Source organism: Rhea pennata, chromosome 3 (assembly GCF_028389875.1).
Source record: "Rhea pennata isolate bPtePen1 chromosome 3, bPtePen1.pri, whole genome shotgun sequence".
Lineage (NCBI taxonomy): Eukaryota > Metazoa > Chordata > Aves > Rheiformes > Rheidae > Rhea > Rhea pennata.
Genome location: NC_084665.1, coordinates 57,310,128 through 57,333,586, shown reverse-complemented (window position 1 = coordinate 57,333,586; position 23,459 = coordinate 57,310,128). Strand labels below are relative to the sequence as shown.

The following is a 23,459-nucleotide window of genomic DNA, read 5'->3' as shown; positions in this document are numbered from 1 at the left end:
TAAGTGATCACACCCATTTTTCTCTGAACCTTCGTTACAGCTCTGGGTTATTAGAAGGCAAAAGCTGGTAAAAAGGATTAGAGAATTATGGTTTTATTTCTTTTATGAATAAAAGTAGCTATAAAAGGCCTGGCCTAAGCAAGTGTAAGGCTTTCTTAATAAAATGCAAAGCAAGAGTTCTTGAAGTTGCAAGTAAATAGTTAAACTTCAGCCTGTACAGTCCTCTATAAGACAGGTAGTGTTTAGCTCCTTCCGAAACTTTCAGAGTAATAAATGTGATGTTTGCTGTACTGCTTTATTCTATCAATAACTGCTATGCAGAATGTCTTAAAAACAGCCTTGGATCAATTCAGTATTGATGTACAGTGTGGAAATAAGCTCACACAAGCAATACAACAATGCAAAACACAAAACAGCTTTGAAAACTAGCACATTAAGGATGCAGAATATGTCTTCCTACAGTGTGACTCCTGATCCAAGAACCAGCACATTATGTTTACAGAACCCATCAAACAAGATAGTGATTAATAGAAAAGTAGGTAAACTGCCTGCCTGGGTATTTTTAAGAGTCCAGTTATATAACACAGTAATCTGACTTTGCTGCTTCTTAAAGAAAAGATCCTGCTCTTACCAACCCAAGTGCATCTCTTTGTACCCCTAGTTGTGCACTTCTGTGCACCCCTCCCCTTTCACTGGTTCCCTTTTACTGTACTGTGAGGCAATTCGTGGCACTAATCTGGCAGAAAATTAATTCGGCAATAATAAAAAGTCTTCTGCCAGATTAGTGACTGGAATTAACTCATTGTGCAACGAGTACAAGAGCTTGTTGCAGAAAAGAAATGAGGATTGTGCAGCCTGACGGGGAAGTTATTTGCACAGCAGGAGAAGCTGGGGGGGGGGGAGCAGGATCACCTCTTTCAAAGGCCAGGAGCTGGGAGAGTCAGCTCTATCACGTACACCCACAACATGCTGCGACCTAAATCAACAGGGAGTAAACTGCAGGAGCAGTATCACGTGCGGGAGCACGGTATCTCTCCGTAGCCCCTGAGTTTGCGAGGGGAGGTACGCCTGGGCGCTTGCTCGCCCGGAGGCAGACTGCAGCACGGCAGCAGCAGGGCCGGCCCGCCCAGGGCAGCGCAGCCGCTTCTCCCTGCGGCGATCCCCAGGCGCTCCGCGGCGGTCCCGGCGCGCCTCCCGGGCCGCCCCGCCGCCATCTCCTCCTCCGCGCCGGCAGGGGGCGGTGCAGCGGCGGCGGCGGCCCGCGCCCCGCCGCGAGGGGAGGGGAGGGGAGGGGAGGGGCGGCGGCCATGGCGGTGCTGCTGGAGACCACGCTGGGCGACCTGGTCATCGACCTGTACACGGAGGAGCGTCCCCGCGGTAGGGGCGGGCAGGGCTGAGCGGGCCCGGGGCGGTGCGCTGCGCTGCGCTGCGCTGCGCTCTGGCCCGCGCAGGGGAAAGCCCCGCGTGAAGCCGCAGGCGGGACGAGCTGGCTGCTCCCTCCGCCGCCCTTTCCTGTGCCGGCGAGCAGGCAGGCAGGCAGGCTCGTTTGGCGGCCCGCACGGCGGCCAGACCCGCGAGGGCCCGCGGCGTATTCCCTCCCCGTGGAGAAGGGGAACGTGTCTGGAGCGGCCCCAACCGCCGCCAGCCGCCCGGCGGCGCGCGGGCCGTTGCGCTCCCGCAACGGCCGCCGCAGCGCGTCGCGCCCAGCTCGGCCTTGTCACCTAGCTTGCCCCAATTTCCCGTCTAGCTGCGGATGCTCTTTCTTAAAAATCAGAGTGAAAATCTGGTGGTTTCGATTAAAAACACACGCTCTTGCCCACCCTGCGTTTTGACACGTTGTATAGGGACCACAGTGGTGGAACTAGATCCAAAGGAGTACCAGCGTTTCTGTTGCCATAACCGTCTCCATGGGTAGTTCACATATCCGTGTTTGGATTATGAAGTACCTCTTTTTTGTTTGGTGGTTTTTTTTTTTTTTTTTTTTTTTTTTTTAAAAAAACTAAAGGCAGTACACAGTTTTATTCTGAAAATGAGTAAATGCAATATATTCAAAACTGAAAGGCAATAATGACCTGTTGTTTTAGGTGTTTAGAATGAGAATGGGGAGAAGAAATGTGCAATTCTGTAGAACAAGCAGTCTTTAGGGTTCTCTGAATTGGAGAAAGACTTTATAAGAGGAAGAAATGTTACCTTCCCTTACAGCATCTCTGAGACAGATTTATAGATCATATGTTGATGAACTCCAGCACAGCCTACTCAGAAAACTCCTTTGTAAACATTTAATTGTATATCTGTTTTATCTAGGGGTTTCTTTAGTAAATGTCAGTATGGTTTCTTACAGCTTGTTTGAATTTTCTGAAGCTCTGCAAAATCAAGTATTACAACTATTGCCTTATTTATAATGTACAGGTGAGTGCTTAAGGTTATGTATATATATTTTTTGGTTTAAATTTATAATCAGGAAATCAGTATCTTGTGTGTTCTGCTTTGTGATAGAGGGATTTTATTATACAAACTGGTGACCCCATGGGAACTGGCCGTGGAGGGGAATCCGTATTTTGGTGAGTAAAGCATGTTTGTGTTATGTAACTGACAGAGAAGTCATACAGGAGAATAAGGCTCCCACTTCGGTTGTTTTCGGCTATTTCTTGGCGGACTTACTGATGGGAAGTAAAAATATTGATGCAAAAGCTTCTTCAGCTTTTCTAGCAATATACCTTTAATTCTTACACAGTCTTTGGCTCTCACAGTTTAGCGGGAGAGGGGCAGTATGCCATCTCTGACATTGGAAGTGAAAATATAGAAAGTTGTACATTGTTTTTCTGTTTATTTACAGGTTTGGTTTGGTTTTGTAAGATAAGTGTCATAGCTGACTGCTTTGTGGAAGGCAAAACACTCTCAATTTATTACTTTTGCTTTTTGTCACAAAATGTATTTAATTGTGAGGGAGAGAAACTGAGAAGCTGTGTTTAAATTCCTTTGTACGCAAGAGAATAACTTTGTTGCCCTAGATACTGAGTTCATTTTATCAAGCACTAGGCAATGCAGTGTATAGAGATCAGTAGCTCAGGTTGGACACTTTCATTAAGTCAGGTCTGGCATAACATTGTAAATGTAAAACCTTGGACGCATGGAACCATGGTGATCATGGAAGTAGTTTAATTGTGATAAAAGCAAGTGCAGGCCTGGCTAAGTAAACCAGGTAGGTCTGTCTCTGCACAAGGGGTAGCTCAAGTTTATTTTCATATTCTGTTCTATTACAAGAATAGTTTTAGTCATCTTCTGAGGCTCATTGGTATGGCAGGTAGGGAAGTATGGTGTTCCAAAAGAGTCACAGATTCTGTTTTACTGCTAGTATGGAGAATGACAACATAACTTTTCTACCTTTTCGTTACCACTGAGTTTAGCAGGAATGGAAATCTCACTTCTGCCACACAGAAAACTGATACAGGCAAACTTTAATTGGAATTCTCTCTTCGTAGATGCTTATACATTTTTAGCAAAATGGCTTTAAAATACACAGTTCATTAAATTTGGACAAATGTGTGTGTTGGTCATGCCTCTGTTAATTATGAAGTGAGACAAAATGAGTTGAGATCAGGATCAGACTTCAAGAACTAAAACCAACTTGTCCTATTCTGTATATTTTAGATTACTATGTGAAGCCCTGTGCACATGATGAACTTATTATGCATAGATTTAATGGTATTCAATTTCTTTTCAAAGAGACACTTGCAGTGTAAGTTATTTCTCTTCTTTTACACTATAGATTAGTTTATTTTGACAGAACCTACTCATCAAAATACGTATTTGCCTCTTGTCTTAGAAAACTGTTAGTTATATACTGCACTAAAAAAAAAGGACACACCCACCCCAACACCCGTCTATGAAATTCTAGAGACCTCAGAGGAAATTCTGGTTTTGTTTGTAATATAAGGTAAAGTATATAAAGGTACCAGTCTATAAAATTGTGCATGGATGCAATATAAATTCAGTTTTTATTCCAATACCAATGTCAGAAAATTTTAAATGTTTTGTTTACTGTTTTGCAGCACTTGTTTATCTGTCAATTGTTAAAAATTATTTTGCCTTGTAACATATTTATTATATATGTTTTCAGTAAACTATATGGTGATCAAGCTAGATTTTTTGAGGCAGAAAAAGTGCCAAGAATTAAGCACAAGAAAAAGGGAACCGTGTCAATGGTGAACAATGGCAATGATCAGCATGGATCACAGGTCAGCATGCAGTGTTGGAAGGCCTTGGTACAAATATGAGTAACTAAAATGGAAACTCCATAGATTTACAAAAGAGGAATGACAGTGTCTTTTCAATAACATCATCTTGTGTTGTGCTCACAGGCATGTACTTAAAAAGAAGGCTGTAGATAAATAGTTTATAGAGAGTTCCAGGTGCCAATAAGTATTTGATTACAGACATGGAAAAAAGTTAAAAAGCTCAAGTTAAAATTCTGTCCTAAATTTTATTAATTGTATTTGTTAGAATTCTCCCCTCTTTACTTTTTTTCCTTTGTTTCTTTATTTCTGTTAACACCTTTCTGTGATTTTGCTTATCTATGGAAAAGTCAGGAAAAGCACCTGTAGTTAAATGAAAATGAACCATAGATTTTTTTTTTTAATATCTTGTTATCATATCATCTCAATGTGGAAACCAACATCATACCACTTTCCTCTGTATGATTCCATAAAAGCGTGCCTTGACTGGTACAATGTACGTTTAAGGTTTTATCCCTGTACTGTTGCAGAATAATTTTTAAAAGTGTTGGTCTCTAGCATCAGGTGCACATAGCCTTCACTGTAGGGGTATTTAAAGCAGCTAGCCTCATAGAATGATGATATTTCTAAATGATTATTTTAAATGCATTGTCCTTTTATATATATAAATACCTCACATATGATATCAAGTATGTTTGAATTTAAAGAAGTTTTTTGTCTTCCATGATCAAAGGGAAGATTTTTAAAAAAGCCCGTGTTTGTTTCCAGCTAGAACTTGTAAAGTATGGAATTAATTTTGTTGCTTCTCTACGTTGTACTTGGAAAATTGATTGTTTGAGGGTTTTTGGGGAGGCTCTGATAATGTTTGTATTTATGTCTCAGAATGCAGCTGGCTTGTATGCATGTAGGCATATGGGAATGCAGTTCCCAGAAACATTAGTGCAGCTTCTTTCTTTGGAAACAAAAATCCCATTAAAGAATTATGTAGAGCTGTCTTACAAGCATAATGTAGGCTGGTTTGATGTAAACTACACTAACCAGTCTTAATTGTGTCACGGATAACAAGGAGCGAGGTATTTCCAATGAGATTGTAAAGTGTGGAGATACAATGGTTATGATCTATTATTCTTGCACATCTGCTTCTCCATCCCTAACTCATTACCAAGTGTCCTCCATTCTTAATTTACTGCCAAGTGTTAAATTGATAGGAATTTTTGTGTGAATCCATTGGATTCACATGTTCAGATGGTATGAATTTTCAAAGCTTCGCTGGGAAAGTGTAAGCTGCTCTCATTGAGTGGGTCTAAAGAGGAGGTAGAACACTGTATTTGTATTAGAGTACATTTCAGTTCAAGCTGAAATAAGTCAATGCTACTAGGGTCCTCTTCTCCTCTCTGGCATTAGCACTTGCCTTGACCCATCAGTGAGTTAGGCTGAGCAGTGAATCTGTAGAAAACTTCGGGAGAGGAAGGTTTGTGGTAACATGGGAAGGGAGGTCTGAGCTCATCTTGCAGCTGCCGAGAGGAATAGCTTTCCTCTTTCTGTCCCCTGCCTTTCACCAGCTGCGGTGCTTGTCACATCCTTTCCTGATCTTAGTCAGCTCACCTACCTGGCAGATTATAATGATCTGCTTTTCTCCCTGCTGCTCTTGTTTTCTACTATATTACTGAGTTGAGTCTGTTCACAGAAGAGTCCAATTAGCTTGAGCTTATGCAAACTTGTGAGGGACAGTGAGAGAGACTCCCCTTCCGAGGCAGCGTCTGTGAACTGTAGGTTGGCTTACCCTGTTATCACAGCTGATGGGAGAAGTCTAATCTTCTCCAACAGAAGTCAGGAAGAGATTTTTCCCGTTGGTTTTAATGACAGCAGTATCTTTGCTAAAGTAAAACTCAAGGCCTGAATTTTACTATTTACTCTTCTTATTTTTATCTTCTGTTGTAGTTTCTTATTACTACAGGGGAAAACCTGGATTATCTTGATGGTGTGCATACTGTATTTGGAGAAGTAACAGAAGGCATGGATGTGTTGAAGACAATTAATGAAACCTTTGTGGATAAGGATTTTTTTCCATATCAAGATATCAGGTATGACTGCATTAAATATCTCTGTTTCAAGAGCATATTATAATTTGACAAATTCATTAATCATTTTGGAAACTGAATTAATATATCAGTGTCTGATGACTAGCACAAAGTCTGCGTACTCTTTTATTTCCCAGTATTATTGATAAAATGGTGTATGATTCTATCTTAGGAGAACTTGGGTCTTCTTCTGAAAGTAACTTATATTAATTGATATCAGACTTCTATAATAAAGTTGTGAGCCTAAATCTGTACCTTTGTGTGTACATAAGCCTGTGTATTCAAATGGGCTCTGTATCTTCATAATCTTTCTGACCTATATGAGCTTGCAGGAACAGGGATAGAATTATTGTCCAGCCTGAATTACAAGCTAGTATGACCAAAATAATTGCTGTAGTTCTCTATGCCATTTTGTTATATTTTCTGGGATGGGGAGTTAGATGAAAGCAATGAGTGAAATTATTACTTCATATTAAATTTCATTAGATTATGTGTTAGTCTAGAAATAGCTATATAAAAATAAGCAACTAATAAAAACTAGCCTTTTATCTTATGGAAGCCTTTGTATGTGCCTGTATTGGCTTTCCAGAAGCATCAATATTAGTATTTACAAGCATGCAGTATGTTTGGCCATGTGGGGAGTAACTGAGGATCAGCAGGGCTGGTTTACTGTTATTGTGTAAAAGACAAGTTTTGTCTATGCATGTCTGATACTGGTCCTAATTCTGCTTTCTATTAGGATAAATCATACGGTAATTTTAGATGATCCGTTTGAAGATCCACCTGGCTTGTCTATTCCTGATCGTTCACCAGAACCTACTAAGGAACAGCTAGATGTGAGTGTTTTTGATAGCTTCTTGGAGAAAACTTAGCAAAAAGAACTAAATAAACAGGTGCTTGTTAATGGCCATCACAGACTTACTCAAAACAAGAATCCTGTCTTTAATTCCTTATCAATGAAATCCGTATTCTAAAGGAACTCTACGTTTTTTAGTGCAGTGTTAAAATGTTTTGTGTTATTTGGGGCTATTACTGTTCTTATTCAAATGCAGCTGTTCAATCTTTGAGGAAAAGAATAAAAAAAGACTTAGGTGCTCTCCCTGGTGAGAGGTGCACCTGTGGTGCAGTTAGGTTGGAAAGCCATATTTTACTTTTCTAATTACAGAACAGTAAAGCTGTCATTCAGAATGTTAACCTTTTGGCCTTAACTATTTTTCTGTATGTTCTTCTGGAAGAATCCAAAATTACTTTATTTTTTTAATACGAATTTTTTAGAGTATTTCTCATTTAAGAGAAATAGCAATAATTTGTGTTTCCAGTGTAAGTAATTCTTTGAATTACATCTGCAAGTATACATGGTGTTGTGGCTTATTTGTTCAGCCAGAATGAGTTGCTAAAAATCTATTTGTAATTATTCTGAACTTACTCATTGTACGTAGTTATGGAAGCTGCCGTGTGAAATTACCTCCTTGTATGGGAACAGCTATTTCAGTGAGTGAATAAATTGACTAGATAGTTCTTTTTTTTAAAAAAATAATAGATAATAGTTATTTATAAGATTGGACTAGAGCTTTCTTGGTACATCTGCACTCTAGTTAATCTCTAATGTACCCCTAGACCCATTAAACTGTGTAAGGAATTTAATAACCCACAGCCAACTGGGCAAACATTTTAATGCTTTACACTTATTCCCTTCCCCCTGCCCTTGTCTGAGGATATGGCTTTTGATGTAGAAATACTTGTAAGTAAGGTAGTGCTATGGAGATGCTGATGAGGAGAAAGACTTAACCCTGAAGTACTGCCTGGATGTGGCCATGTAAAAATAAAATTATTATTGTAATGTCCTCTGTTTAGTGTTTGAGTCTTATCAGACAACAGACTTTCACAGCATTTCTTATTTTCATTTCTTGGGCGAGCTGTCTAGAGCAGAAATTAGTTGACACTTGTGGTGGCATGTTAAGTATGAGATGGGAGTGTAAAAAAATTGAGAATAATGGAATGTAGTTCAAATCAATGGTGCCTGAAATTCACGAGGATGGTGTCTTTTCTTTCTCTTCTATTCTGTTTTTCTATTGTCCATTTTTGTCTATTTCTTTCTCTTCTATTTTCTTTTCTCTTCTTTCTGTTCTTCAGAATAGAAACCCATGATACAATGTCAAAGCAATTTTCATGCCTGGGGTAGGGGAGAAAATAGAGAAAGATTTGGAAACTCAAAGAAATTTTTTGGCTGTGACTGAGTATTATCCTTTCCCCCCCCCCCAATATTTTCAGAGTGGCAGAATAGGGGCGGATGAAGAAATCGATGACTTGAAAGGACGGTCTGCAGAGGAAATAGAAGAATTTCAGGCAGAAAAAGAAGCAAAAACTCGTGCCATTCTTCTGGAAATGGTGAACATCTCTATATTTACTTTTTAGATGTTATTTTTGTGTTTGTACATGTATTTGCATGTTATATATTAACATATCTAGAAGGATGCATACTTTAGCAGTTCAAGACAAGTGTTATCTTACCTAATGATGTCATGGCTCAGAATCTGTGCTATTTAATGTTTGTGATATAATGAAAAGAATTAGCATGAGCACTTGATCTTTGTTGTTGGGAGATTGTTTTATGATAAAAACAGTGACATTTTCAAAGCCAGGATTAAAAATAGACCTGTGGAGGCTTTATAAAACTTAATAGAAATGCATTTGTTTATAAAACCAACATATATAATATGCTACTGAATTAAGGTTTGGCATGTGCAGGAGAGTTGAGCTAACTTTAGATAGCTTTTTTCCCAGTATAAGTAGTTACACTGATATTGTATTATTCATATATATACATACATACATACATATATATACATATATATATATGTATATATATGTAATGTCTGTCTTCCTTCTGAAGGAATTGACATTGATTTGACATTGGTTAACATTGTGCTGTTCCTTCCAGTAGTGAAATGTTTGGTAGCTTCCAGCAGTTTTAAAATACATGCAGCAAAAAAAAAAAAAAAAAAAGTACAGGTTTCAAAGTCCACTAAAAAACCAAAAATGTTAAGCTTCTTGAAAGATGAATGAATCTGTCACGTTTCTGTAGAGTTACCAAATTCAAGTGGGTGGTAAGCAGTTCTGTGTAAGGTGTACTCTCAAGGTGATTCCAGAATGTGGTCACAGTGTTGCAGAAGATCTGCATGTGTGGACACTTGCTTTGCAGCACCAGTTTGACTTCTGATCTTCTGATCACAGGATAAAGTTAAGGTTGCAGAAAAATGTGAGTGGGTTATGTGACACTTCAGTCATTTTCAGTGAGTATTTCTGGGTAGTATGCAACAGGGAGCAGTGTTATATAAGCTGGAGACAATGAAAAAAATAGTAAACCATTAATTTTACTGCTAAACTAGTTGTTTCACCGTCTTTTGTCAAAACAGTAAATGTCTCTGAAAATACCATGTGCTTAAAATCCTATATATGCTCTTTTGCTGGAATCCATTTTCTCACTTGTGTTATTTTGCTTCTTTCCAATATGAAATTAACGTATGTTACCTTTTTATTAGCATATTAGCCAAAAGATTGAGACAAATTGATACCACTTGTCCTTTATTTGGGTTTCATAAAGAAGTGCTAATGTTTCACACCAGGTCTGTTATGTATGTCCTCTTAAATGTAGCCTGCTAGTTCAGGATGGGGATTTTTACCAGAGAATACAAACATCAGTTTTATATCTTACAAATAAAAATTGTCTCCTAGTCGGCATGAATGCTTTCTGCCTTCTGTGTATCCCTGAACAATGTTATGTGATTGTAACTTCTCAACCTTATCAAGCTGGAATAAGCTAAAATTCAGGATAGCTGTTGACAGTTCAAGGAAGCATGGATTTTCTTTAAGTAGAGGTAGGCACTGAGGAACAGGTGCAGCACATTTTTATTTTTAGAGAGACAGAATATCTGTTCATTGCAGGAAAGTATGCAAACAATTATGAAGTGTTTTCTGTGACTGTAAAAATTGGTCATTCACTTAATTTTATTCATTCTAGTGTCTCCAAAAGTACCTTTATTTTCACCTTTTGCTCTAACAAAAAAAGACTAAGCTTTACAGCAATTAGAACCAAGTATTACTATTTTATGAACAGAGAAAGTAAAGTAGAAAATAATTTGTGACTATCTTGAAATCAGTGATGGAATTGTATTAGGTGCTAAAGGAAATACCTTTTTTTTTGACCTTGGAGTGGGAAAAATATTTTGTTAATTTCTACTATTTTGTGATAGGAATGTATCTGAGGCTATCCAAAAGACACCTTGCCAATGTGTTTTTGGCAATAAAACTTAGAAAACTTTATGCAGAAGTGAAGTGGTGCCACTTTATGTATGCCACAGGTGGGAGACTTACCAGATGCAGAGGTTAAGCCACCAGAAAATGTACTGTTTGTTTGTAAACTGAATCCTGTGACCACAGATGAAGACCTAGAGATAATATTTTCGCGATTTGGTCCCATTAAAAGGTAATTATTTTAACCTAAAAAAAGAAATTTTCTATGTTGAAACTGAACTTGATTTCTATTGGTTTGTTTAGGTGTGGCTGCTGAGCAGTATTCTGGTGTGTCTGGAAAATTATCCCCTGCCCACATGTATTTACAAGATCACAACAGTGGTAACTGTTGAAGTCAGTCAGCTAGCTAAGTGTTGTGTCTGCAGCAGTAGCTGTAAATGAAAGTCTAGGGAAGCGTATGAAGAGGAAAAGCATCTACAATACTCTTCACAGCTCTCCTTTTCTCTCCCTTCTTCCAGTTGTTTCCAGCTCAAAGACTTCATGAGCTAGGTATGGTCTCTGGGAATTTTTCTTCTATGAGAATTTATCAATAGATAAATTAGATGAATGATAGAAGCTTCTAGCATCCAGAACACTCACTGTTAAGATGTTCCCTGTGCCTGCTTCCTCTTCTTGTTTTGAACTTGGTTCCTGGTAGTTTCAGTTGATTTCCCTCAATTCTGATATCAAAAGACAAACACCACTCTATCATATACCCTGAAATTGTCTTTTTTTCTGAATAAGGGCAGTGGCTTACATAATCAAGCTCTGTGGAGATTTTTTTGTATACGTTTGTTTCATTTTCTTAACCTTTTCCTGGTGTTCTGTGTTCATTGTGAGATGAGAGGACCAGAGCAGCACACAATATTAAAGGAGTTACAGATTTAAATGGCATCTTGGTATCTGCTTTGTTCTCAACTCCTAATTTAAAGTTCTAGGAATAATTAAAAGTTTTTTAATCTGCATTGTTATCAAAATGATATTTTCATAAAACTTTTATGAATTTTAGACTCTTACTCTTGAATGGTAACTGCCAGCTCAGAATCTGTTGGTTCACATGCGCAGTTAAGGTTTTTTCATTTGCTACTTTACTGCACAATTGGTCCTCTAACAGCTTTCTGCAAGTTTTCTCACTCTTTACCATCTTTAACAAGATTATCTTTCCTTTCTCAGTGAGAACTGGCTATTTACTCTTACTTTCTTTCATGTGTTTTCTTATCGATGCAGAGATCTTTCTTATGTTATGGCTGTTTAGTTTCCCTAAAAGCCTTTGGTGCAGGAGTTTATTAGAATTTCTGGAGATTTTCAACAGACTGCATCAAATGGATCACCATTAAGCATAACCATACTGACCCTTTGAAAGAACTCCAGTTAAGTTTTACATGGCAGGACTGCTCAGTGCAAAACTGTCTTGACCTTAATAAGTCCTGTTTATTCAGGTGCCCGCTAACTGTTCTGTGTTGATTTTTCTACCAAGTTGTGAAGTGAACGCAATAGGAATACAGGCCTGTAGACTCTCAAATCCTTCACTAGATTTGTTGAGGGTGAGGGATTTGACATTTTATTTGCCATCCTCCTGTCCTCCATCCTAGTATCATAAGCAAGAAGTTATATCAGAATTAGTGATTCTGTTTCATTTTTGAGTTTCTTTAGAGCTCTGGGATTTGTTCTGGATGTCCTAGAGATTTTTTTGCACTTTTTTTTCTTTTTTTTTTTTTTTTTGTCTATTGGTTTGTTCAATAACCTCTTCTACAGTTACTGCAGTTTCAGACAGATTCTCTGAAGGATTCCCCCGAAAAGGGTAGCAGCGCAGGATTCTTTGAGCTTCTTCCTCAGTAATGACTAATGCAAAAAATTCATGATGCTTCTTTGAATAGGCTTGTCGTCTTTTTTTATCTTGATCATCAGTTGTTCTGTGTATTAGGTCCTAATATGCTAGATGCTCAGTACACATGGGGAAGGTTGAAGTTTCACATTAATACTGCATTTCTTGCTGTTGTTGTCTGTTTGACCTCCCTCAACATAGTGCAGTCAGAATTATCATGTTACATGAAGTTTGGTAATACTGAGGCAATACTGTCACTTCTATTTTGTGTCTGCTGGTCCAGTACTGTAGGATTCTTGGTTTTGCCCAGTGAACTGCCTGGTAAGAAGGTGGATGCTAAGGAGGTGCCTGCCAAGGAGAGAAGTTTGTCATGTGATGCCTGTTTAAACTTTAATGAAGATGACTGAAATACCAGAATGTGAAGTTTGTTAGGTCTTGCATTAATGAAGTGCAAAAAAAAAAAAAAAAAAAACAAAAAAAAAAAAAAAACAAAAAAAAAAAAACAGGAACGCTGGAAACCAAATCATTAATCAGAAATTCATCCCCAGTTCTACAGTCCATGTTAATCACCTATGAATAAGTGCAATTACTACTCACTCAAGTGATCTCACGTCTGTTTTATTTCTGTACAGAGACTACCCAGGTCATTAGATGTCTCAGGATCAAGTATTAATAATACCTTTGAGGTATTTTCTACTGGTTTTTTTCTGCTGTTACACTCTTGTTCAAACAATTCTTGCTATCCTGCATTTTTTTTTTGGAGCCAAAAGCACTGACATTTTCATTTTATGCCAATTTTTCAGCTGTGAAGTAATCCGAGACTGGAAGACTGGTGAATCTCTTTGTTATGCTTTCATTGAGTTTGAAAAGGTACAAGTATTAGGCATACTACTGGTTTTAGCAATGCTGTCTATGGTTTTTAGGAATCTAGATTCAGCTTATAGAAGTTCATTTGCAATTTACTTCCATTAGGGAAGAACAATGAAATCTTCAAATGTGGGATGGTTAATGTTTTTGCTTAGTGACTTAGTCACAGAAGTTGCTGGTCATAAATCAGGTAGATGTTTAAGTAAAATAAATATATGCATAAGTTGTACTGGAATTAGTGGAGTGGAACAGGTTCCCCCCCCCCCCACCCCCACCGCAAGCACTTCAGGATTTTTGGACAGCTAAAGAAGGGATTGATAAGAGAAAAAGGAGGCAGGCTCCATAAAGAGATCAGGGAGTATAAAAGAAGGTAGATAGGGCACAGTAATGTAGACATCTATATGAACTTAAATGATCTGCGCTTTATAAATGTACTACTTTTAGAATATAATTGATGGTACAAATTCTCTTGAGAGTACATAGCTTCTTGTCTAGGTTTGCTAGTCTCTAATCTATGAGGAAAACTAGAAAAAGTGAAAGTTTGAGATTACTTTTCATTAACGTACTTGTGTACTTAAAATGGAGCTTGCATTAAACTATTGTCCTTTTTTCCTGTGTTTCAGTGCATCTGTTTGTCAAACACATTATAGCTGGATTGACAAATTATTAAAGTAGAAAAATGTAGAAATTAAATTTGAAATACTTACTTTGGGACAAAACACAAAGTCTTTTCTTTTTAATGGCATAGAGTAAGAACTGCTGTGATACAGGCAATTTTAGAAAAAAGTTTTATGGAATGTAAATTTAGAAAATTATGCCATTAAGCAGTTGAATCTGGATTTGAGCTCTTTAATGAATATTCCTATGAAATACTCATGACTCAAATTTTTCTGGAAATGTCAACATCAGGAGGAAGATTGCGAGAAAGCCTACTTCAAAATGGATAATGTGCTAATAGATGACAGGCGGATACATGTGGATTTTAGCCAGTCTGTTGCAAAGATTAAGTGGAAAGGAAAAGGTAGGTACACTTCTCATCCTTTGATTCTTTGGCCCTCATAATTTAATAAGCCGTGACTTCTGAACTATGGGTGTTACATAAACAGAAGCAATTATTATAAGCTTACATCATCTCTTCTTTAGGGGTATAAATTTTCCTGGCAATGTAAAACACCAGAGCCCCAAGGTTGCTAGCTTTTCTTTGCATTTGTTCCGTAAGAAAGAGAAGAAGAGTTTACTGCTGTTATAATTTCATTACATTACTATGGGCTGCTCTTTTACCAGATCTATTTTTGCAAGTAAATCATTTGTTCCTGTCTCAAGCTTTAAAAGTGATCTTTTTATATATTATTTACTAGCAACATAAAATGGCAGTGTGTTGTTCATGTCTAGCTTCTTTTCATTACTCACTGCATGACAGTTGTATTCAGAAGAAACTGAATATTCAGGACAAAGATTCCTTCTCCTCCCCCTCTCCCCTGCCATCTCCTATGGGTCGAGCATGTTGCTTAGCAGGCTGTATGCTATAAAATCCACCTCCAAATGTTAGAGGATATTTTGGGAGGAGAAGGACAATAGGATAGGTGGGCACATTGTTTTTTCAGTTTGAGATTTGAGGAGAAAATGGACTGGAAGAGGTGACTGCATGCTGCAGTGATGATGTTCTAGTGTGTCTTCATTTAGGAATGCAAGCAGCCTTCAGCCGTCTGCAGACGGTTTCCCTGGATTTGATACCAGCTACAGACACTTAGATGCTAGAATTTGCCCTGCACAGCACTGAGCTAATGCTGTGATCTGTACCATGCTATGCAATGCATCCTGTATTAATTGTATAAATGGAATTATTTTCTTTATCTGGGATAACTTAAGCCTGTATTGTTATAAATATTGGAAAGCTAACTGTATTGTTACTTTGTTGTGCTTACCTGGCACAAAAAAATTACCTAGGGGAAGTATTGTTCTTCCCTGTACAGTAGCTGTTTGCTCCTCACCTTGCTACTTAATACTGCAGTTTAACCGTCACCATTAGATGGCAGCAGGTTGTTACAGAATAGTATATTAATCAGTGAGCTCATATTTTCAAGTGAACATATGGAAAATGAAATCTATCATACCTCTCTTTAAATCAAGACAAGCATTTTTGATAGCTTAAGAATTCACATAGAAAACTATGGCTGTCTCAGAAGTTTCCCTTAGAGCGGCCCAGAGCAAAAACTCATTTAATAATGAAAATAAACTGTAGACATTCACAGTAACAGAATTTTGAGTAGCTTAACGTAGGACCTACAATCAAAGTAAGACAAAAACAGTTGTGATCAGTGTGATCCTGTTCCTGCTTTGTCTGCACTGGGCATGAGTGAGGAGAAAGTCAGCTTGTTTAATGTGACTGCAAACAGAGAAAGACAGAGTGATGCGACTTTCCTTTTTCTCTGTTACCCAAATGTTAATGTTTCTGGAACTGTATCCTTCTATGACTCCCTCTGAGGTTAAGAAGAGCCCTTCAATTTATAAGTAAAACTTGCTGATAGGTATGGTATTTTCATTGCTTTTTGAGATGGAATGAAATTGAATTTATTTTTCTCTGGACAGGTGGGCAGTATACCAAGGATGATTTCAAAGAGTATGAAAAGGAACGTGGCAAACCTTCAAAACTTGCTCTGAAAGAGAAGGTAAAACCAAGGCAAGAGTATCCTTTTCTGGTCAGAGGTGTGTTTTACTCCAAGTAGAGTTTGTGAAAACAGCCTAGAAAAGACTTCTTACTTTTAAAGCTTGCCAAATGGATGTGTTTGGGATCTGCTGCAAAAAGTCAGACTAAATCAGTGACTAAATCATGCTATGTGATCCTACTTGGCCTGTGGTGGTTTTGAGAGAAGAGAAAGCTGTAACATGTTCCAGGGTGCACAGGTTTTTAGAAAGGTGAGTTGTGGCCTGACTGTCCTGTTTGACAGGACAGAATTAAGTTATTTTAGCACATCTGATATTTTCAATGTGTACTATCTTGTTCTGACTGAATTGCATACCCAGTAAGTCTGGGTAAACCATCATGTTTGATAAATGGGTACTTGTTTGCTTCATGAATGTTTGTATTCTGATATTTATTGATATCAAGTAATAGGTCTGTCCTTAACTAACACTATCAGTGCCAAGTATGACCTTGTGCTGAATGAGGAAACAGAAGAATCTGAAACAAGTCATTCACACTTGGCTAAAAAACAAAAGAAGAAAAAGCACCACCACTCTGAAGATGAAGAGGATGACAAGAGAACCAAAAAATCTAAGGTATTCATCTCTTCTTGCATTAGTGATTTAAACTTCATACCAGTTCATTGTTCTGATATTAAGACACATCAGAAAAAACAATCTAATTTTGAACTGAGAACCTTGTATGCAAAGTCCTGTAAAATACAACAATTGTAAATGTACAAAAGGCTGGTGTCATTGTCTTATTGTGGAAGAGGTTGTCCAAATCTTCCTGGACTTTTGAAGCTTGGTGCATCTGACTGGCCTTTTGTTGAAACATCCTGAAGAGACAATGTAGTGTCTCATAAAGTAGGAGATCTTCAGCACTTTGAACCTGTTGTTCACATGTTTCCAGTCATAAACCAGGAGTTAATCGTATTTCATGACTGGAAAGTATTTTTCATTTGCTTGCCAGAACCATGTGTGCTGGCCCTCTCCAGTGTCAAATCAGAAACACAGTTTACTTGTATTATATGTTTATTTTTTTGCTAGAAATTTTGGAAGTGCTTGTGTAAAATCTGCATGCAGTTTGGTTGCATCTGTATTATTGAAACATACAGCGTATAGGATTGGGGCTGTGAGGGAGATCAGCAGAAAGCAGTAGTTTTGTCATTCATTTCTTCCATTGCAGCCTGTTAGGTCAGGGTTTTCAAGTTCCTGTGAACCTGAGATAGTCAAGATGTTGATATTTTATGGGAATAGAATTCCTCCAGTGATAAAGTGGAAGCTTAACTACTGTTGAAACTTGAGCATTAGGGAGAACCAAGCTAAGCAGGAAGGAAAAAAAATCCAGTATTTTAATGATACAAGCCTTGGTTATGGACGAGAATAAAACTGTCTTCTGACAGCTTTCCAGAAACTGATAAGGTTCCAGCTGCACTAAAAATCTTCTTGGTATTAGCTTTGAGTGCTGCTTTCAGCACTGAATACAGAGTGATCAACAGTGATTCTGTTGTTCCATTTCATCGCTTCTTGCAGTGATGCTAAAAACCAACTTCCCATGCACAGTAACAACTATTTTTGTTTCAGTGCCACCAGTGAGCCCTGTTGCTTGTTTATGATGTAATTCTTGTTGATGCTCAAAGTACTGTTGTTGCTTGTAAAGTGGTTCAGATGTGAACGTTTAGGTGGAAGAAGAATACCTGTTCAGGTAGTTAAAGTCTGCATCATAGCACATATGTGCAAGATGTCTGAATTAAGGAGGTTTGAAACTTTCTTCTGTCTTTCTGGCTGCTTGACGTTGCAGTTTTTTAACATTCTTACAGCAGGTACTTCTGGGTGTAGTCTCTGTTCTTAATGATTCAGAATTCCGCATGTGGAACTGAATTGTCCTCTTTTATCAGCAGAGAACACTTATATTATTCAGATGTCTCTTCCTCTGTAGGTGATATAAGAAGTGCTGGCAGCAAGAGGCTGTTATCCTCTGTATGTTCTAGTCATTACAAGGGGACTGTGAGACACATTAGCAGTGGATTTCATGTTGCAAAAAAAACTAGAACATTCATCTAGATCCTGGAAAAATCACCAAGAGAGTATTTCCTAGTGCCTGACTATGCTCCCTTTTTGTACGTTTTACTATTTAATCACCTTTTCCTCTTGGGACTTGTGCCTGTCATTTACTGTTGGTGTATTCTGGTATGTTCCTCTTTTCTGCTTCTTTACTCTCTTACTCACCTTTACATGTTCCAGGGTAAATGGAACTTTTTTCTCTTTATGCCCAAGATCACAGGTGGAGACTTACTTCTCTTCTCTAATGATGAGCAGCCAAGCTCCCTCTTGGAACCGGCAAAAGAAATATCTAAGAAGAATCTTTCTCAGCTTCTGCACTTGCACATTCTCATGAGTTTGTGGTAGCAGTATGTACTCAGTTTGGGTTAGGGAACTAGTAAGTGACTTGGCATGACCCTTGCCAGATGAAATCTGCAGGCAACTTAGCTGCCAAGTCCTGACTAGCGTTTATAAAAATCAATTGATCAGTCTCGCTCTGTCACTCTCAGGATTTATAATTTGGTCAGAATCTGGGGAGCTCTTATGGGAATCTTAGAAGGAGACATGCCTTGAGGCAGGGTATGTTCAGTGTGAATGCTGAAGTCATCACAAAGCATAATTGAATGGAAACTTTCTGATGAAAGGCAGCATTTTTAGCGGAGGCCAAGTGTTCCCCTTTTAATATTTTCAAAATAGTGTTATTTGATATAAAAACTTTAAAACAACATCAAAACCCACTGCAGTTACCAAAGGCCACCCTGGCTATGCTTCGTAGCTGAACTTCCATCCTTAGTCCATTGCATGGCAGAGTTCTTAGCTAACAGAGAACAAAGTCTTAAAATGGGAAGTTCTGGCAACTGAAACCGCAGTTGGTACTACCTGCTTCAGCTATGACTGAAGAAAAGGGGGTTTTATTCTCCAAACAGTTTCCATGATGTGGAGTTGTTTTTCTGTTCTCTTACTGTTTTATTTTTTCTTCAGTATATTTTGACTCATTCTTTTGTTAGTCTGACATCAATTTCCTGACTCTTCAGCCTCTGTGTTGAAGTTTAAGAATTTATTTTTGACTCTTGTGCTGCTTGACTTGATTCCAGAGAGTAGAGAAGAGCTAGGGTGTTGTGACTTGCTTTTAGTGGGTAACAGGATGTGGGTCTGGAGCAAGAGGCTGCACTACAGTGTAAGTTTCTGAATTGGATTTGCCAGAATATTTTGAATACTAGTCGTGCAGCTCTTTGAAATCTGTATTATGACATTTTTCCCGTTCTAGTTCTGTATTTTGGTTCCCTGGATTTTCCTAAGATAACTGAATTTTTAGAGGGGTATAGCTTTTCCAGGGGGCTTTTGTTAGTCTTAGGGTCTTGCTGACTTTGGGTTTTCTGTAGTTAGTTTTTGGCGCATATATATATGTACATATAGATAGATAGATATATGCCAAAATCATTGAATACATATATATGTATATGCATATATATGTATATTCTTCTGTTTTGAATCTCCTGTTCTCACTGCTTATTGGACACTGTTCTCTTTACGTTGAAGGTCATATTGATCAAAACCCTCCTCCTGAAAAGACTGTCTATTTGTTTGCTCCTTTAAACCTTTAACTAGCGTGTTCAGTGTATGTAGAGGTGGTGTATTCATTCCACTTGTGTAGTGGTGGTACTTCTACCTGATTTGCAGCAGTTGTGCACCTGCAAGTGCTTTTTAAAAAGTAACTGCTTTTCGCTAAGCCAGCCGTGAACTTTCAGAGAACTGTCTTACCCCCTTCTCTTATTCCTCCTGTGTGTTCACCAGCACAGTGCTGGATTAAGAATTGAGGTGATCATCAATTATTCATTAACTGGTAAGAAGCAGTGATTCTGGACTGAAAAATCAGAACTTTAGCATTGAGAGAGAACCTATTTTCAAGTAGGGATCTTCCTCTTCCAATGGGAAATAGCATGTTTCTGACCCAGGGCATAAGAGATTCAATTTCATTACTGTACTCAGCAGTGGGAGAAATTTTTGGTTATGTAGATAAATATCAAATCTATGATTTTTTTTGTGTTTGGTCCTAGGAGTTTGTTTGCTTATCTGACTGTAGTATTTGGGTATTTCTTCACTGTGAGAGTGACAGAGCACTGGAACAGGTTGCACAAAGAGGTTGTGGAGTCTCCACCACTGCTGAAGATATTCAAGGCCTGCCTGGATGCAGGGGGTTGGACTAGATGATCTCCAGGGGTCCCTTCCAACCTTAATGGTTGGAATGGTTCTATGGTTCGTGTTTGGTCTTTGGAGACCTCTGGCAATCTTGATAATCTCTGCTTTTTTGGTTAAAAGCTCTATTTGGAGTAGGATTTTCACACTTCTTTTGAATAAATAAAACTTGCTTGTTTGTGCATGCAGTGTGTTTCAGCTATGCAAATGGGAGTGCAAATGCCACAAGTATATTTAGAAAAACAAGAATTTTATCTGAAGCTGAGGAAGAAATACTATATAATTTAATGCAGATGAAGTTCATAGTGATTTCTATGCATTTAATAGAGTTTTTGTTAAAACACTCCCAAAGATGGTATGTATCTATTAGGGCATATAGTGATACCAAGCTTTAAAGTGATTGTACATTCAAAATGAAACTGTCTGATGGATTCTGAATAGCAAGCTGGACATGAATCTTTCTGTAGGATCTGAAGCCCTCTATTTTGTGTCTATATAACATCTTAGTTGAATGATAAAATATTTTTTAGCAGTGCTTAAAAATGTTGGGAGTTCATGCACGTTAAAGCTCAGTGATGTGTATTAAGAAAATAATATTGAAATCTTTTTGGTTCCTTGACTGTCCAGATGGAATGGCAACTTTTTAAATGGTCCTTTTAAACGATATTTTTACTTCTTAAACTGCAATGACACTGTGGCCTATATGAGTGTTGGTGTCTCCACATAGTCATTCTAGTATGCACTATATCATAGTGAAACATCACACTGGAACAAGATTATCTGAGCTATTAAGCTGTCTTTCCTTCATTTGTTAATGCACTGTCTCATTAGTTTTGTACCACTGAACTATTGCATTAAGTATGTTTTCTACTAGCAGCAACATCTTTATTACATGATCTTAATTTCTCTCCAGAGTAAACCCATTCTGCTCTGACACATTTAGTCAGTCTTCTGCATTACCCTTTTGTCTGTAACTGCATATCCATCCAATTCCTTTAACAGGATGCAGATCGAAAATATGAAGGAGAACACTGTAGAGAGAAGAAAAAGAGTGAGAAGAAAGACAGGCATCGTAGTCGCAGCCGATCTGAAGAGAGACATTACACTTCCAGCAAACATAAAGACAAATACAAAGAAGATTTCCGAGTAAGAGACTGGGATAAAAAGACAGACAGAAGCAGAAGTCCTAAGAAATCAAAAGACAAAGAGAGGTCCAAGTATAGCTGAAAGAGGAGGAAAAGATGCAGAGGGGAGCTACAGCACTGTTTTTTCCTGCATTTCCAATGTGCTGTCAGATGAATGTGTGAGTGCTGGATCAAAACAGTTACATTCTATTAGTAGTGTGGCCTTATGACTATGAATGCCCAGTGTACAACTGTTGAAGGAATGCTTGATTCTCAAATGATCATCTCAATAAAGTATTTCATGTTGGTGAAATGGTTTGAGTCTTTGATAAGGAACATCATCATCTAAAGCTTTTTGGAAATGTGAGCATACATGATCAAGTGAATTGTCCTTTTCCACTGAAAGAATTGCAGGGCATACATCCTGTCTACGAAGAGGTGTTGAGATTCCCCGTTACATCACATATATCCTCTAGCACTTTTCAGATGATATGGTAAAAAGTGTGATGGAAGAATTGGGGGGGCAGAAATGTCTTGTGCAGACTTGCTCCAAAAAGTTGGCTGATACCATTTGTACACGAATACTCAATTACATAGTAATTTAAATAGCATTATTGTATGTACATACATTTTAAGAATGTGTATGGTCTCTTTCTCTCCAGAGGAGGATAGGAGATCTTTTTACATTGATATGAGGGGAGGGGAGGCTGAGGAAGAACAGTATTTGTTTTCTCCTCCATGAAGCCTATTGCTACTTGAAGGCAGTCTGATTTAGTGAAAGAATTTAATTTTTCTTCTGTGATGGTATTTTTGCTGTAGTATTGCTGTAGTGTCTGGTTCTGTTGTAGAAATATTTCAGTGAAGTTTTAGAGCTTGATACCAGTCATTTGGAACTTGGTCTGCAGTACAATGACTAAATCTAAAATGCTAGGCAGCCAGAAGAGTCACTACCAAATTACTCGGCCTTTGTCAGCCAGTAGCAGTTCCACTTGACTTGGCTAGTATGTTTCAATGGATTGTCTGTAGAGGTTGAACTTCTGATTAAGATCTCTCTTCTACAGGAAGGCTAGTGCTAAAGGAACAAAAGAAGCTGTTTGCCCCATGGCAGAAAACTCTGACCAAGCAGGTCAAGCTAGGTGCCTGGAATATTCAGACTAGAACTGAGCAAGGACACTTCAGGGCATTGTGTACAGGAATGCACTTTTCTGAAATCTCTTACCTGTCTGGTTTTTTAAAGATTAAGTATACCTGACTTAAGAAGCTGCCTTTGCTGAATTTCTCTTTTCTAATTTTTGTGTGCTTTAGATCATGGAATTAGAAATTCAGAATTTCCATAACTAGATCCTGAGGAAATGATTATATGCCACTGGGGACTAGCAAAGGCCTGGACATTGCTTGGAGAGTCTGAGCAAGAGTTCAGAGCCCCTCTCCTGGAAGGAGAATAAACAGGAAACCTGTTCTTGGGAGCATGTTGGGGAGATGTGGGGCTGAGGACAGCTTGTTCCCATCGTTAAGATTTCTGCCTTTAATTCAGGCATAAGAAGACTTCTGAAGAACTGTGCTGTTCCAGGACGTGATGCATTTGGGGTAGTAGTATTGAGGCAACAGGCTTTCTCTAGCACTTCCTGCTTTTAGTCTACTTTGTTAAAGAAATAAGGTTTGTGTTGTCATATTGTCATCACTTCTTCTTTTTCACAGCATATTTTTATCATGTAGAAAACCTTGACCCAATTTGACAAGGGGGAGGAGGCACTAAAACTATTAAATTCTTCTTGATTTTATGAAAATGCAGTCATAGAAAGAAGAAATTTCCACCCTGAGAGGAAGCTGGATTTTGCTGAGCACCAGAAAATCATCTTGCAGGGGACATGATAGTAATTACTCAACTGCATGGAGAGTTTAGTACCTGTGGTACATATGGAACTTCTTGGTATTTAAAAAGACACACACCATATTCTTGGCATATGTGCTTACTTCTCAGTAGCAAAAATGACTTCTTTTCTTGCATCCTTTAATTCTTTGGCCCTGCTTTCCTAAGAGTTTGGTCAAAGAGGCCTTTGGATAGAAGGCAGTGTGCAGATTTTTACGAAGTCTTATAATCACAGCATAA

At 38.2% G+C, this 23,459-nt stretch overlaps 1 protein-coding gene across 3 annotated transcripts; it reads left to right on the top strand.

Moving 5' to 3' along the window:
* Nucleotides 1–1,296: 1,296 nt before the first annotated feature.
* On the top strand, nt 1,297–21,662 carry PPIL4 (peptidylprolyl isomerase like 4). 3 transcript variants are annotated; one of them, XM_062573719.1, is made up of 13 exons: nt 1,297–1,377; nt 2,342–2,409; nt 2,497–2,561; nt 4,121–4,238; nt 6,177–6,319; nt 7,056–7,152; nt 8,588–8,704; nt 10,678–10,802; nt 13,238–13,304; nt 14,211–14,322; nt 15,891–15,987; nt 16,442–16,580; nt 21,228–21,662. In XM_062573719.1, exons 1-13 carry the CDS (start codon nt 1,308–1,310, stop codon nt 21,450–21,452), a joined length of 1,443 nt encoding a protein of 480 aa, XP_062429703.1. In that variant the 5' UTR covers nt 1,297–1,307; the 3' UTR covers nt 21,453–21,662. The 3 variants fall into 3 exon arrangements, with proteins under 3 accessions (XP_062429703.1, XP_062429704.1, XP_062429705.1); XM_062573720.1 differs by lacking the exons at nt 2,497–2,561; nt 4,121–4,238; XM_062573721.1 differs by lacking the exons at nt 1,297–1,377; nt 2,497–2,561.
* The last annotated feature ends 1,797 nt before the right edge of the window (nt 21,663–23,459 follow it).

Bases quoted from the DNA above. Each gene is read 5' to 3' on its own strand.
- PPIL4 (XM_062573719.1), top strand. From the start codon at position 1,308: ATGGCGGTGCTGCTGGAGACCACGCTGGGCGACCTGGTCATCGACCTG. The intron at 6,320-7,055 runs GTATGACTGCAT...GCTTTCTATTAG, and splicing joins TTTCCATATCAAGATATCAG to GATAAATCATACGGTAATTT. The intron at 14,323-15,890 runs GTAGGTACACTT...TTCTCTGGACAG, and splicing joins GATTAAGTGGAAAGGAAAAG to GTGGGCAGTATACCAAGGAT.